Here is a 17,312-nt window from a genome sequence, read left to right as displayed (position 1 = left end):
TACAGCCAGGCCTACTAGTTCCATTGTTTTTAATAACTGAAATTAAATTAGAACATAAAAATTAGAAAGTGTATTGCTTTATACCGGTCATTAAAGGGCAAATTTTCAATTGTCACCTACAAAATTTTAACGTAGTCTGACAATGACACTGAAGATTTCATTCTTAGCTGCAACTTCCGCAGATCATAGATGAAATGTCTGTAATTTTTCATTGAGAAACAATAGAGTGGTAATTTGCACAAGTGCATACTTCTGTAAGACAGAAATGTGTCTGAATTTAAAAAAGCAGTAATTCTGGATGTGCAAGCTTAAAGACACTCAAAATTAATTTATTTATGCGTATAATTCTAAGCCAACCTGAGGCCAGACAACTTTAACTTTGTGATCCCCACAAATCAGAGTTTCTGATGCAGAAATTAATTGAGATTGTTCTACATGGATGTTCACATGTTCCTCTTTCTTCCATCCATGATGCTCAGTTGCACAGCAGGATACTCTGTTTCCCTTTCTCAGACTAAGTAGCAATTTCTTCTGTAGTTAGCCTTGTTGCTTTCATTTGGGCTACTTACAGCGAAAGATGCAACTCATCGCAAGACAAAAAGAAAAACCTGACTCAGAGATCAGGTTCACTTTTTATGGCATGTCTGTCAAACATGTCTATAAACAATTTCTTGAGTCTCAGTGGAGCTTCTACTTAAAAGCTTTGCTAAATTTGTGGATGAAAGAAGAGAAAAGCCCTTCACAAATACCAAAAGTATTTTAGAAGCCTTAACATTTACATGAAGAGAAACATTTTAATGAGATGTGATACTCAGTAACTTACAGCAGCACCAGCCTCTCCAGATGGACCTTTCTCACCAGCAAATCCCGGTGGGCCAGCAATACCTTGTTCACCAGTACGGCCAACTGGACCAACGTCACCACGTAGACCTCTAGCACCATCTTTGCCAGCTGGGCCAGGAGGACCAGGGGGACCAGTGATGCCCTAGGATTGAATATGAATATGATATCATTACAATATAGACCCATTAACTGGGGAGAACACAGATACGTTTCATTTTATGTCCATGTACAAAAATTATGCTTTGCAATAAACAGGTTATCAGCTATTCTGAAGCAGCAACTTCTATTGCAATATATTACAATATAAATATATTACAATATATTTAAATGTACGGTATCCAAGGAAAGAAGTGCCTTTTGGTAAAGACGGGAAATACTGAAAAGAAAAACTACAAATGTCAATTTGAAATGAGATTTTTTGGCTGAAAAATGAAGAAGCAGGGATTCACATTCTTAAACACAATGAAAGGTTGCTCTGCTTGAGACAGAGGCTGGAACTGCAGATCCTTTAGAAAGGGTGGACACAAGATAACCTTAACATTCTTTTCGTAATAGGACATGACCTTCTTATCCCAATCAAAATCAATGGTTATGCAGTTACTCATGGTGAATAAAAGCAAAATAAACACAGATTTTTACAAATGGTTAGGTACCTCAAGATGCAGAGCGATGCTTGATAGGTTGTAAAAAAACCCACAAATTAAATGCATAACTCCCACTCTGGGAGTTTAAATGGTTAAGAGACTTTTTGTTCTCTCATTCAGTCCTATAAGGATCTGAGGTGATTCCAGTGCAGTTGGAATTTATGTCATTGTAACAAAAATGAGGATTAACCCTAACCAATACAACTTCTAACTTATCTCCCATTAGAACTTCTTCACTAGTTACTTACAGCAGGGCCAGGAGGACCAACTCTTCCAGCAGCACCAGGGAAACCAGTCATGCCCTAAAAATCGAAGTGAAGAGGAAGATTTTGTTTAAAGGAAATGATGTCTTCATGAAAACCAACATTGTCAGTGCCAAAAGCCTGAAGACTTACAGGAGGACCAGCATCACCACGAGGGCCAGCAGGACCAGCAGCACCAGCGGGACCCTATGTACAAAGGATTGAAAAAGACAGATGAGTCAAGAAATATTTAGAATAAGGGCTCAGTTTCACCCTCATGAAAGTTAAGGGTGATTTTGCTTTTTACTTTAACAGGAGGAGCACTGGGCCCAAAACCACAATTCCTGTCCTGATACTAGGGTAGTAAATTCTCATAAACATTTTAAATCTGTATCATAAGGACTGAGAAGAGTTGTATAAGGCATTTGTGATTCAAATGAATTTGCCTTGCAAATGTTATGTGCATCTAAGCGAATCTGGAAGTCAAAATATGAAAGACATAGTAAGGCAAAGAACAGCAAGTCCTCTGATTGCACAGTATGACTAATACAGCCACAGTGCAAGGGCCTGGTACTGCTCTATTAGAATCATACAGTAGGAACCCCAAGCCATGTTATCCTGCAACACTTTAAAGTATTTGAAATACCAGGGCCTGACTTTCTGCATCATTTCAAGCAGTTCCCCAGTAATGGGCTGCATGCATGTGAAGCAGTATATACCCTTGGGATACAAATGTGTTAGCACATAAAAAGCCTGTGTGCAAGCAGGTGCACAGACAAATTTGCAGATACGCTTCTGCATGACTGGGTCTGAAAAATCAGACTGTGACAGCACATCCTGTCTTTGAGAGGAAGATATCAACATCTTCAGCTCAGAACTTACCCTCAATCACTCCCTGAATGGTCCAAGATACACTGACTTTGCTGATCTTCAGGGCAAGTTGAAAATTATTTATTTTTTTCTCTTCATTTCAGTTCCAGACTCACGATCTGGGCCCACATAGACTGACAAAGTTTATATAATGTGTGAAAATCAGTATGGTGACTTTCCTCACAGTCTAATTTGAAGTTTCATTTCTTTTTTTAATTACCTTTTCAAAACTCAAGGCCTTCAGACTAGTGTATTGCTTGCATAACACCGTTAAGAGCTATGCATTTTACAAAGACACAGTTCACTTACTGGTGGTCCAGAAGCACCAACTGGGCCAATAGCACCTGTTGGTCCACTTTCACCTTTAGGTCCTTTAGGCCCACGCTCGCCTTTAGCACCAGGCTGACCAGCTGCACCCTATGGGCAGAAAAACACACAGAATGAGGAGCTGGAAAAGCATGCAAAAGAAATGGGGGAATGGCGTGGCATCAATAAGAGCAAAGTGCAAACAATACTCACAGGAGGTCCAGCAAATCCACTAGGACCTACGGGACCAGGCTCACCACGTTCACCCTAAAGAGAGGACAAAGAAGAGAGGACGAGTTGGAATGGGCTTGAAAAGGACATTTTTCTGAACATCATGTCTTTGACACAGGAATAGTTGTAGGAATTGCTACTTACAGGGATACCACGGGCACCAGCAGGACCAGCAGGACCAGCAGGACCTGCTTCACCCTGAAACAGATGACAGAAAACATGATGACACTGTGGGGGAAGGCCTCACTGCAGTCAGAACAGGGGTGATCTTGTTGTACAGACGCATATGGTCAGTCTCCCCATGTCTTCAATGCAGAGGGTGTTACTGAAAATACTTCTGTTATGACCCGACCTGGATTAATAATTTCTAACGATACTCAGACAGGATAAAGAATCATTCTGAGCTAATGTGCGGTGGTTCATCACCATATCAAAACCTCTTCTCACAGTGTGAGGAGGATTGTGGGGATTAGCCTCAACTGGGAAGAATTAGACAAAATCTAAATCAGAATCTTCTCCCCATATAACCCACTGGCATCTGCATCCCTCCCCTACCCTTTTAGGAAAATGAATGGCATGCTATGGCAAACTTCACTGAACAGTTCTACAGTCCAAATAACCCTTGCCTCCCAAATCTGAAAAACTTGCAGAACTCGTGCACACTGGAAAGATGGAATTGGTTTTTATGCAACTCCTCATCTTAATTATTGATGCATGGGTAAACTGTATAAACAAAGAAGACACTTTCTAATTCAAAGAGTAGACTTACCCGATCACCAGCACCACCAGCAGGGCCAGGAGCACCAATAGCACCAGGGAGACCCTATAGGTCAAGAGACACGACACCATTTCTAACAAAATGTAAGCAGGAGTGATTACTTTTAATATTTTTTCTCTTTCCTCCTGGAGACAGGTGTGTGCCTTTCTTCCAGTTGTTTTCAATATAAAGGACACACGATTTTATAAAACAAAATCTATTCTGTTATTTTCCTTCCAAAGTATGAATTCTAGGACAAGCAGCCAAAATCTCAAATTAATGATAATTTTGTGTGGCTTTGCAGGTTGCCTTTAGAATTAGCTGTCTGGGCTGAGCTCATGAAGTTAAAGAGGATAATGTCACAGTGAACAACTGTTTAAGAAATACAAGGTTCTCTGCTGATGTAATTTCTCTGCTTGTGTGCATGAGAAGTGATCACTTTTTTCTCTCTCCCCCCCAAATTCAAATATCCCTGGACAGGGCCAACAAAATCATATTGATTTGTATCAAAAGTGAGCAGATACAAGCAGAAATGCGATACAGTGGGAAATGTAAGCCCTGAACATCCTTTTTAGTCACTTAAGTTCTGAGGTGTAGCAAGGTAAACTCAAGCAGAACCAAAAGATACTTACACGAGCACCATCTCTTCCTGTTGCACCAGTATCACCTCTCAGACCTGGGGCACCCTAGAATACACAGAAGGGGAAAAAAGTATTATATTGGTAACAAACACAATCATTTGTATGAAAGAAGTCTCGAACTGGTTGCTGAGTACCTGTGTATTACTTGCATATCATATGAGATGATTATCATGCTACATTTTTGGGGGAATGGACTTTGATTATTATTTCATTCTTAATTGCTGAGTACATACTGACTTGCAAAGCAAGAATTTGCAGACGAAGGGGACTGATATGCTTTTCAGAATTATGAGCCTGCCTCTTTCATGGGAAATCTACTTAGTTTCCCCCAGGTGGCATTGCAATTTTGAATGGAATTAAAAATTCAAAACCAAGTTGATGTATATTCCAAATGATGAATCCCTCCTCAAAATCCCTTTTATTTTGCTCAAGAAATAACCATATATAAAAATTCTTTTGAGTATTCATGTTATACTTTCTATTTGAAGCAGGAAAACAACTGTTAAAAATGATGTCATATGTGTGGTCACATAAAACGCCGTATGTTTCATATAACAAAAAGTTATATCCAGGCCATCCCTAGTGTCAAGAAATCAGACCAGCACTCTGTTCTATCTCTTTTTTTTTTCAATACATCCCACCCTTCTGCATTAATCTGCATGTCAGTACATAGTGTTTTACGAAAAGTTACAAGCAATTTTCATCTAAATTTCCTTACAGCTCTGTTTATGCTAAATGACTATGGATTTTTTTAGTCAAAACAAATAAAGCAGTTCTAGAAATCTCAGTTTAAATAATGAACAGAAGAGAATATGGAATGAGACGTACATAACAAGGTAAAATTGATTTTATAGATAATTATACAGATAAAGCAGAGGTAGCAACAGGACTTGCAACCAGACTTCACAGCTTTATATAAGGGCTTACATTGGCTAAAATGTTTTCTGATTTTATAGAAAACTGATATAATCACAAAATTTTTGTAGCTGCTTTACTTATGTCATAGTCACTGCACCCAGAGCAATCAAGGGTTTGAGCAGAGACTCAGTCCTTTGTGATCAGCAGGCCCATTCTTACTATAAAGTCTGTACTTGAAGGCAGCTTTAGTATTTCTTTGGTACATATAAGATCATTGTTAACCAACCCTGTGAAGAACTAACTGCTACTTAAACCAATTCCAAATGCTTAGCAAAGATCAAAATACAACCTCAGAAAAGACTGTCACTCTGTCAGAGCAGCAAAATCTCTACTTATTGACTACTAAGTAATACAGTTTCACAGTAAATAAAAGTTGCATTGGGGTAACCTGCAGTTTTTTTTAAGTTAATGAAATTCAAGCATCTCCCAAATCTGTGCATGCAGGTTGTCCACCTTACCTTTTCGCCCTTGCCTCCTGGAACACCAGCAACACCTCTCTCTCCTGGGATTCCACTAGGGCCAGCAGGACCAGGACCACCAGCAGCACCAACATTGCCAGGCTCACCCTAGCAGCAACAGCATATCATGTAAGACAGGGTCAAATCATTCACACAATTTGGAACTAAATTCTGTCATTACTACTTTGCCCATCATTCTGCTTGCTTGTGAAGAGTGTGAGTAGTAGTATTTTGTCTTAAGCTATTGTACTTATTTTACTTTTTCAGTTAGTGAAGATGCAAGATGTGAACACTCTCTCTGATTCTGTGGGCTCCTGAGGTTTTAGGGTGTTCCATATTCCAAACTAAACTTCTGTAGAAAGACTACTCATGAAAATCTTGAAAACTAAGACCCACATTCAGTTAGCATCAAGCCAACGTTATTCTGGTAGATGACTACTCATTACTGTGTTAAAGTTTTGGGGAAAATATTGCTTACTGGACACAAGAACTTCCTGTATATAAGTAGAGATGGGTATAAATAGAAGTCAGCATTAATTTTGGCCAAATTCTCAGACCCTATCTCAAAACAGAATAATAGTATACCCAGTTGACAAGCTGTATTCAAACTGAGTCCAAACTGAGTTCCCCTCCCATCATCTATGGTGCTAAACATAAAAACCTTTAATATTAATGTGGACTAGCTGGGATGGAGCTTACCACTTGAAAAAATAACCCAGGAGCTATGGAGTATAGGTAACTACCTATTACCAGTAATCACTTGTGCTCTTAGGAAAGAAGGTTTTGGATTGCCTTCATCAGGAATTCAACAGTAAGGCAATAGCAGCTGGAAAAGGCGTACCTTGTTACCATCAGGGCCTGGTGGGCCAGATGGACCACGGCTTCCAATGGGACCAGCAGGACCAACAGCACCGCTTTCACCAGGCGGACCACGTTCACCCTGCAGGAGACAGTCTGATTTGAGTTTTTCCTTGAATTGTTCTGTAGCTTAGACGTCTAAAAGCACTGACTAGTAGCAATGACAATGATGTGATGCATTTTTATCTGAACAAACGATCAAGAACTGTATTAGAGTTGTGCAGATATTAACTAAATTGGTCATAAGAATTGGTTCTAGCTTTTGGCACAAATAAATACAGCAAAGTGAAGTACTGAAGTCTTGCATCATGGTAACGTAACAGCTGACAATTAAATTACAAGTAATTCTTAAACATGGATTTTGGCTACTGTGCTCATTCTGGTAAGTGTCTTGCATTCTATTGGCAAATGGAGCTTCTGATACCAATTTGAGGGCAGATAATGGATTCTAGTGAAATTGGAGCCATAGTAATTGGCAAACAATTATTTTTACAGTGGTAAATGCCTGGTGAATATTGGAGAATAAAGGTGACAGCTAAAGCCTACTAATGTGACCTGTACATTAAAACAGGTATAAGGATAAATTCTGAAACAGAGGTCATCTGGAGACATGGAAGTAGCTAGAAACTGGGCTTAAATGTGCAATAGATCTATCAAAGATAGAAAGATCAGTTTTACTAAAGTCATCTCAGTGTGATCAAGCTGGACATCAGTAAATAATCTGGTAAGGCATAATGGAGATTTTTAGTTATGCTGGAGAACCTGGGAGTTTGTATGAGAACTATAATGTGGCCGAGGAACTGACTCAAGGAGAGAGAGCACACTGCTAAAGAGCACCAATGGTGCAGAAGGCTGACTTATACTGTAGTGATGTTCCCCAATTAATGTATCTTTTAATTATTTTTACATACATTTTGTTAATGACAGAGAGATGGAAAAGGAAGAAAGGTATTTATGAAATAAATGAAATACGCAGATATCACAAAGGTGGAAGCTCTTGTCAACAGGAAGAAGGGTTGGCATATTACGCAGGAATAAGCGAGTAACCTGCTGGATGGCTGTCACAGTAGAAGTGGGACAAAATTCAAGAATGCAAAGTACCAGGCCATTTATTTAGGCACCAAAAATGAGGATTTGTGCTGTAAATGAGGGTTTCATCTGGTGAAGATGACAGAAAGGAAAAGGTGACAGCCAATAGCCAACAATATGATGTGGATGTGAAAAAGGCAAATGTGATCTGCACAGGCAGTGCAGTATTTTTAGGAAGTGTTAATTTTGTTGTACAAAACATCAGTATGATCTAATTTGGAATACTGAATGAAATACACTCTGGCTGGGTATGAGATGCTAAAGGCAAGCTAGAGCAGAGACAGATAACTGCTACTACAATGATAAAGGGAATTTGGCTTGGATAGACTAGCAAAATGAAAGTTTAAAGAGGACACGGTTACTAATACAGCCTCACGGCATTAAATATGGAAAAAGTGCTGGGAATACTTGTCATGAATACATTTAATCTGGAAGTCAGAAGAAAAGAGGAAGTAACAGAAGTAGTTTAAATATCAACCTATTTATAGGTGGATTTGGAAAGCAAATAATTAATTGAGCATTTTATAAACTACTCATTGCTCTCCATAAATGGGACCTTCCTGCCATGCAGGAAGGCCTCCACACAAAGCTCTTTACAGAAATTCATTCACAGTGCAGGAATAAAAGGCAGTGGGAGGCAGTATCTTCTAATGACTGTTTCAGGCTCTGGATTCAGCCCACCATTTGTTCACAAAGACATTACATGGGAGGCAGGAGCCGGCTAGCAAGGGATAGTATGACTGAAATGGTCAGGCTAAGAAGGTCTGCACACAGGCACTCGAGATGAAAGTTCTCATATGCACCAGGCCTCAGTGTAACATTGTAGGATCAGTCTTGTCATCCACATTCTCATTGTGAGGTTCATTAATACAGGATATCATTACTTGGGTAATATTCATATTGCTTATCTGGAAGTTTACTAACACTGGCGACTGTTGTGTTACATAATCATATACTCAGGCAAAAGTGGATAAAATTCTCCCTCATTCCTGGGACTCTGCTGCAATATACTGTATTCTGTAACTGAGAAGAGCTGTTTCTCTTGAGAAACTTGGAAATGTATATAGCTACTACTATTATCGATCACATTATTAAGACAGTCTGTACCAGATTTTAGATGAGTTACTCACTCTTGGGCCCGCAGGACCAGGGACACCAAATTCACCATGAAGACCCTAGAAGAGAGTAGATGTATCAGTAAAGCTTATTTCTAAAGCAAACTTATTAGCTTAAATTGCGCTTTGTTTCTTAGCCGTAAATAGAAATGCTTCTCAAATTGCGGTAGCATACTGAAAGTCTTCAGACTAAAACCAGTCTTTTAGACACACAGAAATAAACCCTTTTCATATAGCTGCACAATATCTCAAAGCACACATGAGAATTTCTCATCTGAAGAAAGAGTTCGCTATTAAATTCCAAGTTCATTTTTCAGGTACATGCAATGTAAACTCTTTTATAGGGACACAGAGAGATCTAACTATAAATGTTAAAGTGGTTATGACACATAGGGTGCATGATTTGCAGATTACATCACACACTTTAACTGAGCCTGAATCACCACTGAGCTACCTTAGTTGTATGCCATTGTAAATTCACTGAAATCAATTGAGGTGCAAAAGCATACAACTGGAGTAATGCAGGTTAGATTAAACCTTGAAGTAAAATATTTTTCATGTACTGTCTTGTCTTTTGGGGCAGGGGGCATATTTTATTGCTGCTTAAGACCCAAAAAGCAAAGGACTGGCTTTGCTCAGATTCATACCAAAACTTTGAAAAAAAAAAAGGATATTGCAAATTCCAACAGACCTTCTTCATTTGTGGCCAGCTTTAACGAAAGCGATTCTTAAACTCTGCATATAACACTGATTGCTTTGTTTTGGCAAGTGGATCCAACAGGCTCTTGCCTCACCACATATGCAATTGTAAAAATGCTTATGCAATGCCTGCTCCTACTTGTGGAGTACTGTATCTGTCACTCACCCTTTCGCCTGGTTTACCAGCTTCTCCAGCTGGACCTGAGGGACCTGGCAGACCCTAAGTGTTAAGAAACAAGAATACAAATAAAGTTAAGGCAGAAGAACTTCGTGATTTGTAAACCATAGATAACACTGAGCAGTGCACATAGTTACTTACTTGGAAACCAGGAGGGCCAGCGGGACCTTGTTCACCCTTTCCACCTTGGTTGCCCTAGATGGAATGAAAAATAAGTGAGTAACTTGGAAGGAGAAATACAGGAAAACAGATTTTAAAAGGGGAAGTCCCATTAATGAAAAGTAAATCACAAATTGGATCTGTGTGGGGGCTGTTACTCACAGTGACTCCGGGAGGACCTTGAGCACCGTTGTTTCCCTCTGGACCAGGAGCACCCTAAATGTGTTCAAGTAGAAAGATGTTATCAAAGTTTTGATTTGTTATGAATAATATCTCTAAAGTGATTCTGTGCCAAAACCAAAGGTCTCTGGCTGCATATTTTGAACTTAATCATTTACTAGTAAGATCTTCACTGTCAAAGGGTACTAAAGATGCTTACAATTTTAAATGCAGGTGATTGTTTTAATTAGTGCAGCACATTCATCCTTCTTTTGGAATCACAGACTATGGGAACCTTGCTGATAGCATTTTTCCCACAACAGTCCAATTATTTCGTCCCGTAAATGGAAGAATTAGCAAGTTTCAGCTATCAGTAAGAGGTTGGAAATTTACAGGATAAATTGAAACCATACACTGTCCTCAAAAATTTGCATGGGGAGTGCTATTTTTTCCTCTTCATAGGAAGCTAATACCCCATAATTAATTACCCAATTAATACCCAAGAAGGGTAGTTTTCATTTCTAGTCCCCACTGACATGAGGCTAGATGAAAGCATTCCCAAGTGCTCTTCTATTTCATGTATTCATGCTTGTGCAAGACAATGCTACCTTATTACAGAGGTTTTGAAAATCTACTTTTTTCTCTCTGGATATTGATAAAGAAAACATATCCACATACCCGTGGGCCAGCAAGACCAACATTGCCTTTTTCACCAGGTTTGCCAGGTTCACCCTGAAGTTGAAAGAAAAAGATACAAAAGTTAAAGACTTCATATTAGATTCAGTTTAAACTACTAAACAGAGACTGATATTCTTCTTGCCAGGAGATTTATTGTAGTATTTCTTTAACCCCAATTAAAACACTCACAAGCTCCATCTGCCTTGTTGAACCACTAAGAAAGAAGAGCTCAAACATAAATGTCTTTCCAAAACTTCATTCCTTTATTTTTTGAGATCATAATTCATGACACACTGCATAGTATCATACGCAATACACTATATATCTATGCCTGCATGCGTGTGTATGCATAGCAACACCACAAATTCAGGAGATGATTGTTATCTGTGGCCTCTGTTGGACATGTCAAGAGCCCCACTGAAATCACTGGTAGCTTTTCTTCTAAATTGACTGAGTTTTGGATTGTGCTCCATAAATAACAATACTCTGGAACTGAAACTTAGGCTTGGTGGCCAACCTTTACAGAACTTTTACTGAAGTGTATATATGGAAATGATACGATGGACACACAGAAACTATGATATAGACATATATTATTCTAATCATTTCAATCTCCAAATATTCCTAAACTAATTAACCAGTTTTTCATTTGTTTAATCATATTTCAGATAACTGGAAAATAATTTAAAACAGGACTCGAACGTAAGTGTATGCCATCCAATAAGCAGTATAGGAGGACACAGGGAGATGTGTTTGATTGTTAGAGTTGGGGACCTACAGATTAGTCTGGAAATACCTTCAGAGTAATAGAAAGTTTCTGTACTGTACTTACAGTTGGACCTTTTGGTCCAGGGAATCCAATGTTGCCAGGCTCGCCTCTATTACCAGCTGGACCAATTGGCCCAACCCTACCATCTGCTCCAGGAAAACCCTAGAAAAAGAAATCATACTATCAAATGGCTGGGGTAATTTAATTAGAGTTCAGTTTTAGGAGAAATGTGTACTGACAGGAAGCAAATGCCATTTAACTTCTGAACACTGTTTATACATCACATGCTCATGCATTCTTCCATTTTTCTCCTTTTTGTAGAACTGTGTATTTCTTCTTCCCCTTCCAGGGCACAGGCCTGATCTGAGACCCACAGAAGTGAATGGAAAGTTTCTCACTGATCTTCTGAGTAACATGGTAATAAAATCTTGCTGCTTTTTTATAGAGTTGTGTTAGAGCTCAGTGCTGAGATATCTGCTTTTTAAAATCTCAGTTTAAGTCTATGTCTCACATGCAATGGGGAAATAGAATGAAAAGCAAGATACTTACAACAGGACCTTCCTTGCCAGCAGGGCCTGGGCTTCCAGGCTGACCTGGGAGACCCTGAGAGAGGAAAAGTTTCATGTTTTTAGACAGAAACCAACTCACCAACAGTTAACCAAAACTTTTTTTCTACATGCGCGCATACACACACACGGATGCCAAGTTATCAAAATACAGTCTGGAAACAGGATTGTATGTCCTATGAACTTTACATCTAAAACATGCTGAAGTTTCATTTGGTGGTGTGTGCTCCTATGCCAGATGAAAATCAGTATAAGTGTCTGTTTCACTCAGATAAACTCATTTAGGCTCTACTTTAGCAGAGAATGTGCTTATATGTGTGCAGATGTCTATAGTTCACATGCGCATTGAAAACTCTTTCACTTCATGGGGTGGGGTAGAAAAAGAGTAGATTAAAGAGGATAAAAGACAATGACATGGACATAATCTGGATGCAGCCAGCACCACTAAAATTGGATGGCTGTTTTCAGTCAAACCATTTGCAAAATAAAATTGAAATAATTGAGATCAGCCATCTCACATCATTTTAGTAAGGTTTGCTTTTCTTTTAGTTAGTTAAAGAGGACACACACACTTCAGCTGTGATCTTAGCGATAACTTGTGGTTAAATAACCAGAAGTGGAACCCCCTCTCAGAAGTCACTGCGGTATCCAGTGCACTCATCCCCCAACTACAGGGCACTGCTCCACGACAAGGCAATCAAATGCTACCACATACAAAAGAAGCTAATTTCAATGAACATTTTGATGCTTCTTAATCATTTCCTCATGGATGTTTTTTCAATAGAGTGGTGGAAGTGTCCTAATTGTGGTTAGCACAGGCTGAATTTTTGCAGCTGGATTTCTGAATAATTTTGTCCCTAAATTGTAAGTCATTTTCTTTTTGTGTAGTTCAAACTTACACCACAGAGTTCAAACTTACTCTCGGACCCATAAGACCAGGCTCACCAGGACGTCCACTATCACCACTAGGACCCTTAGCACCAACAGAACCAGTAGCACCACGGTTACCCGCAGGTCCCTACCAAAATAAATAAATAAAATTAGGCAGAGGTAGCAAAAAGCATCACACATCTGTACATACAAGAAGATGGTTTAGAAATAGTGACCCAGACAAAAGTCTTACCATGACACCAGCTCTGCCATCAGCTCCAGGGAGACCACGAGATCCAGGCACACCCTGCAAGTGAACACAAAACAAATCAAGAAAGGGAAAGAAATAAATCTGTTCCTGTAAGGTGTATAGTGCTTGCTAAATTTCAGCCTTCCGAGCAGGTCTGCTGAATTTGAGGTAAGTGCTGCTCTAAGCGTAAATGTATATTGTGAAAGAAATCTCTCCCACTTCCTTTAGATTTCTTTAAGTACTTATCTGCCTGTATCAGAGCACTTTCAGTGTTCGTTGTAATCTAATAGTGGCTCTAGCCAGCATCTAGGATCCCACAACCTGTCCTACACAGTTTCAGCTTCACTTCTCTGTAGAAAGTTACTGGCTTCTCTCTGATTGTACACCCTACTCAAGGCACAATACTGAATCTTTATCTCTACCAAAAAAAAATCTGGTGGAAACACTGCCATTTTCCCTATTATTTCCTGTGAATCCTTTTTCTGCATGAAGCCACATGCCTCTTGAAGTTCACTGGGTGGTTTCTTCACCCAGTGAAAAGGGTACTAGGCGCCCTTGAAGACACTGAATTGAAACCTTTTGCCTCACATTATGCGTGAGCCAATTATCTGTTTTAAGCAGTTAAATCTCATCAAAGATTTAAGAGTAATTAAAGAAAACTCACTAAATATTACACAATGGATAAATGAAAGCAACCCCTAATTACTTCATGGATAAGATAGTAAGCAGCGTTACTACAAAACAAAAATAGGTTTGGTCCCAACTAATCAAAAGGCTCAGAATTGCAAATGATCTTTGCTCAGCAGCATTAATGTAAATTTAATTACTCATAATTACTTAATTTGCCTTTGGGACTCTAGCTTTATTTCGTCTTTCCTTTTTGCTTCTACTTCTGGAACATGAAAAGAAAACCTACTCTTAGACCAGCAGGGCCCGGGGGACCAGCAGAGCCAGGTTCACCAGTGCTGCCTCTCTTGCCTTCCTCACCACTAGGACCAGGAGGGCCAGCAGGTCCAGCAGCACCCTATTTGAGGCAAACAGAGAAAAAGAAATCAGATGCTGTGTTGCACATACTCTCAGGCTTTTTCATTGAAAAAACCTTCACATGTTGCCATACTTACAGGCTCACCCTTGTTACCACTTTCTCCCTTGGCACCAGCAGGGCCTGGTTCACCCTAGAGTCCAAAACAAAAAGAGATCATGGAATTAAGCATCATTCCAGAAATCTGTCTTCTACCTGGACAGCTTTTTCATTAATCAAAGACCTCTTTAATATCCAATGTCATGCCTGCCTCTGTTGTGATAAATGGCCAATGTACATAACTGTATTTTTTGCAAAACAGGCAGGAAAACAAACATGTTAAAGATGCTTAGAAATTACAGTAATCGAACTATGACACATTCAGGCTGGTTCCTCTACTGAGGATACCCATTGAGGGCCAGATTGTGAGATTGCTGCCACATCTCTCTCGATACTATCAACATGGACAGAGCTTAACAGTCCTTGCACTCAAAGGGAGTGCAAAGAACCTCTTCAGTCTCAGCATCTGAAGCAAGCAGTGAGACACAGAAATGAACTACAATGTTTAATTATAGTGGAGCAAGAAAAAATGTCTGCATGAAATACAAAAATATATCCAGAGGAAATCTTTTACAACTGTGGACACTGTGTCCAATTTTCAAATGAAGACATGCAATACACAAGGCCACTTACAACAAGTCCTCTAGCACCACTAGGACCAGCAGGGCCAGGAGGACCAGGAATACCACGAGGACCGGGCAGACCAGGAGCACCAGCAACACCAGGAAGACCCTGTCCAACAGAAGGGAAAAAAGTTTTATAAGCCCATTATCTTTTCTGTTGCATTAACTGAATTGGGTTTTTTTAGAGCAAAGAAGTGTGAGTATGGCTGTACTTACAGCTGCACCTTTAGCTCCTGGAAGACCATTAGCACCAGGGTTGCCCTATTAAGAAAGATAACAATACTGGTTAATCCAGAGGCTCAAGTGCACCTATCCAACAACAGATAATGTCTGGCAAGTTACTCACTGGAGGGCCAACAGGACCACTAGAACCAGGAAGTCCAATCTCTCCTCTTGGACCAGCAGGACCAGTAGGACCAACATTACCAGCAGGTCCGATTTCACCCTGTTTGAGAGAAGAGCAGAGCCCTCTATCAGTGTACACAGTGTTAGGGCAATAGTGGAGCAATCCTGTATTAGTCTGACATTAAGAAGACAATCATATATAAATACATATATATGTGTGTTCTTTCCCACTTCAGAGGCCAGGAAATCAAGGAGCTGAGAGCTTTTATTGGATTTTAAAGGCACTGAAGCTGGGATGACTTGAGAGGCTCTGCAGAAGCTGATGGCTAACACAGGAACAGCAGATGCTCAGCATATCTGAGAAGCTACATTATCGCTGAAGATTACACAGAAGGTTGATCAAGAAAATCAGAATTGTGATTCCAGTGTTATCTGCAGCCATGCGCCTCCAGCATTGGCCTGAGATGCCTCACAGTGTGAGAGACCTCATTGACCACTGTCTTGTACCTGAAGAAGCCATCTGCACTGATGCAAAATGCAAAACAATGCCTGATCAGAGTGCTGTAGGATAATGTTCACAGTGGAGTAAATGACAGGAAAAAGGGTTCTTGGGTTTAATCTCAGAAGCTTGTATTCACTAAGTCTACCACAAAAAACTGAATATAATGACAACTTCTCTTCAACGATTCTCTAAGTAGTCAGAGTTCACCCTGGATACGTAGGCAGTCTTCTCTTGAAATTAATTGCCGTAACCACACTCACATTTGCATCAGAGAAGACTTGATGGTTTCCAAAAGTTTTGCCTTTTGACAAGAATAACCACAATGGGATCTCAATTTTTCCTCATCTCCCCTGCAGTTAATATTAAGATGTCTAGCAAACAATACTCTGTTTTCTTCAAAAGGTGAATCAAGATAAGAGTTTTCTCTGTTGTGACATGGAGTTTGTGTACTTGTGTTAAGGGTGAAAAACTGAAAAACTGTTACCACACTACATATAAGTGTATGCAGCTCTGAGCTTCTTGGCAAATGGTCAGTGAAATTTGTAAATGCAGTATATGGGATACTCTTGTCCCAAATCCTCTATCCTTCCTTGGACAAAGTAAAATTCAAAATAATGATACTCTTACCCAGGTAAAAATGCTAAGATCTGAGCAATAAACCGAATCATTTAAGTTATAGCCTGCACAAACAAAATGGTATTGCCCTAAACCTGAAAAGTTTAAATGCAATTTCTCCATTGCAATTTCAAGAACTTAGGCTGGACGGAGCCCAATACTTAACTGCAGCTTCTTGGTCCTCCACTACTTCTGTAAAGTGACATAAACTGCCACTTTGCTTATTTATCATGATTGATGTCACCCTTTGAAAGTGTATACAACTGCACAACATAGGAACCAGTAAAAAAAAGAGGTTATGTGTCTTCCTGAACCTGCCTAGCATCAATCTTCAGCTATGAAATAACTGCTGTATTTTAAATTAGTATTCATATACGATGTTTTCCAAATACTGTAGGGATTCATCCTCATCCTGATCTGTAACTGATAAGAAAGCACTCCCATTCCAGACAGGGTGTTCTTTTGCTGCCTGGCAGTACTAGTCACTGTGTTTCATCTTCACTATCAAGTGTACCAGTAGAAGCAGATGTTCATACCTTAGCACCAGGAGCACCTGGGAAGCCTGGAGGACCAGCAGCACCAATAGGGCCCTACGAAATGAAAGGGAAGGCAGTTGTGTAAACATATTCAGTGATGACAGAAACATCTTGCCTGCTGAAGTAAACAGATTAAGAAAATGCACATTTACTTAGACACTTCCGCATGTTACCATCTCAGAATATCAGCTCCCTTTTGCAACTCCAAACTGACAGATTTCGTTCACTACAAACAGTTAAGAGCGAGCTCAATGCTGAAAAACATCTGCAGTGCAGCTAAAAAAAGTGTGAATTAAGCAAGGACTGGTAA

At 39.6% G+C, this 17,312-nt stretch overlaps 1 protein-coding gene across 1 annotated transcript in view; it reads right to left on the bottom strand.

The window, feature by feature from the left end:
* The window catches only part of COL1A2 (collagen, type I, alpha 2), a gene marked incomplete at its 5' end in the record, with an annotated part of 38,477 nt that overhangs the window by 8,975 nt on the left and 12,190 nt on the right, over nt 1-17,312 (bottom strand). Inside the window, 25 exons of the mRNA XM_009708994.1 lie at nt 824-985; nt 1,736-1,789; nt 1,883-1,936; nt 2,909-3,016; nt 3,119-3,172; nt 3,281-3,334; nt 3,906-3,959; nt 4,526-4,579; nt 5,911-6,018; nt 6,752-6,850; nt 8,988-9,032; nt 9,838-9,891; nt 9,991-10,044; nt 10,171-10,224; nt 10,846-10,899; nt 11,678-11,776; nt 12,164-12,217; nt 13,100-13,198; nt 13,304-13,357; nt 14,217-14,324; nt 14,422-14,475; nt 15,015-15,113; nt 15,221-15,265; nt 15,351-15,449; nt 17,003-17,056. Of these exons, the coding sequence (XP_009707296.1) occupies nt 824-985; nt 1,736-1,789; nt 1,883-1,936; nt 2,909-3,016; nt 3,119-3,172; nt 3,281-3,334; nt 3,906-3,959; nt 4,526-4,579; nt 5,911-6,018; nt 6,752-6,850; nt 8,988-9,032; nt 9,838-9,891; nt 9,991-10,044; nt 10,171-10,224; nt 10,846-10,899; nt 11,678-11,776; nt 12,164-12,217; nt 13,100-13,198; nt 13,304-13,357; nt 14,217-14,324; nt 14,422-14,475; nt 15,015-15,113; nt 15,221-15,265; nt 15,351-15,449; nt 17,003-17,056 (1,827 nt within the window). The remainder of the gene's footprint in view (nt 1-823; nt 986-1,735; nt 1,790-1,882; nt 1,937-2,908; nt 3,017-3,118; nt 3,173-3,280; nt 3,335-3,905; nt 3,960-4,525; nt 4,580-5,910; nt 6,019-6,751; nt 6,851-8,987; nt 9,033-9,837; nt 9,892-9,990; nt 10,045-10,170; nt 10,225-10,845; nt 10,900-11,677; nt 11,777-12,163; nt 12,218-13,099; nt 13,199-13,303; nt 13,358-14,216; nt 14,325-14,421; nt 14,476-15,014; nt 15,114-15,220; nt 15,266-15,350; nt 15,450-17,002; nt 17,057-17,312) is intronic.

The sequence above is a fragment of the Cariama cristata genome, unplaced genomic scaffold (genome assembly GCF_000690535.1).
Source record: "Cariama cristata isolate BGI_N322 unplaced genomic scaffold, ASM69053v1 scaffold15901, whole genome shotgun sequence".
Classification (NCBI taxonomy): Eukaryota; Metazoa; Chordata; class Aves; order Cariamiformes; family Cariamidae; genus Cariama; species Cariama cristata.
This window is presented reverse-complemented; position numbering and strand designations above follow the sequence as displayed.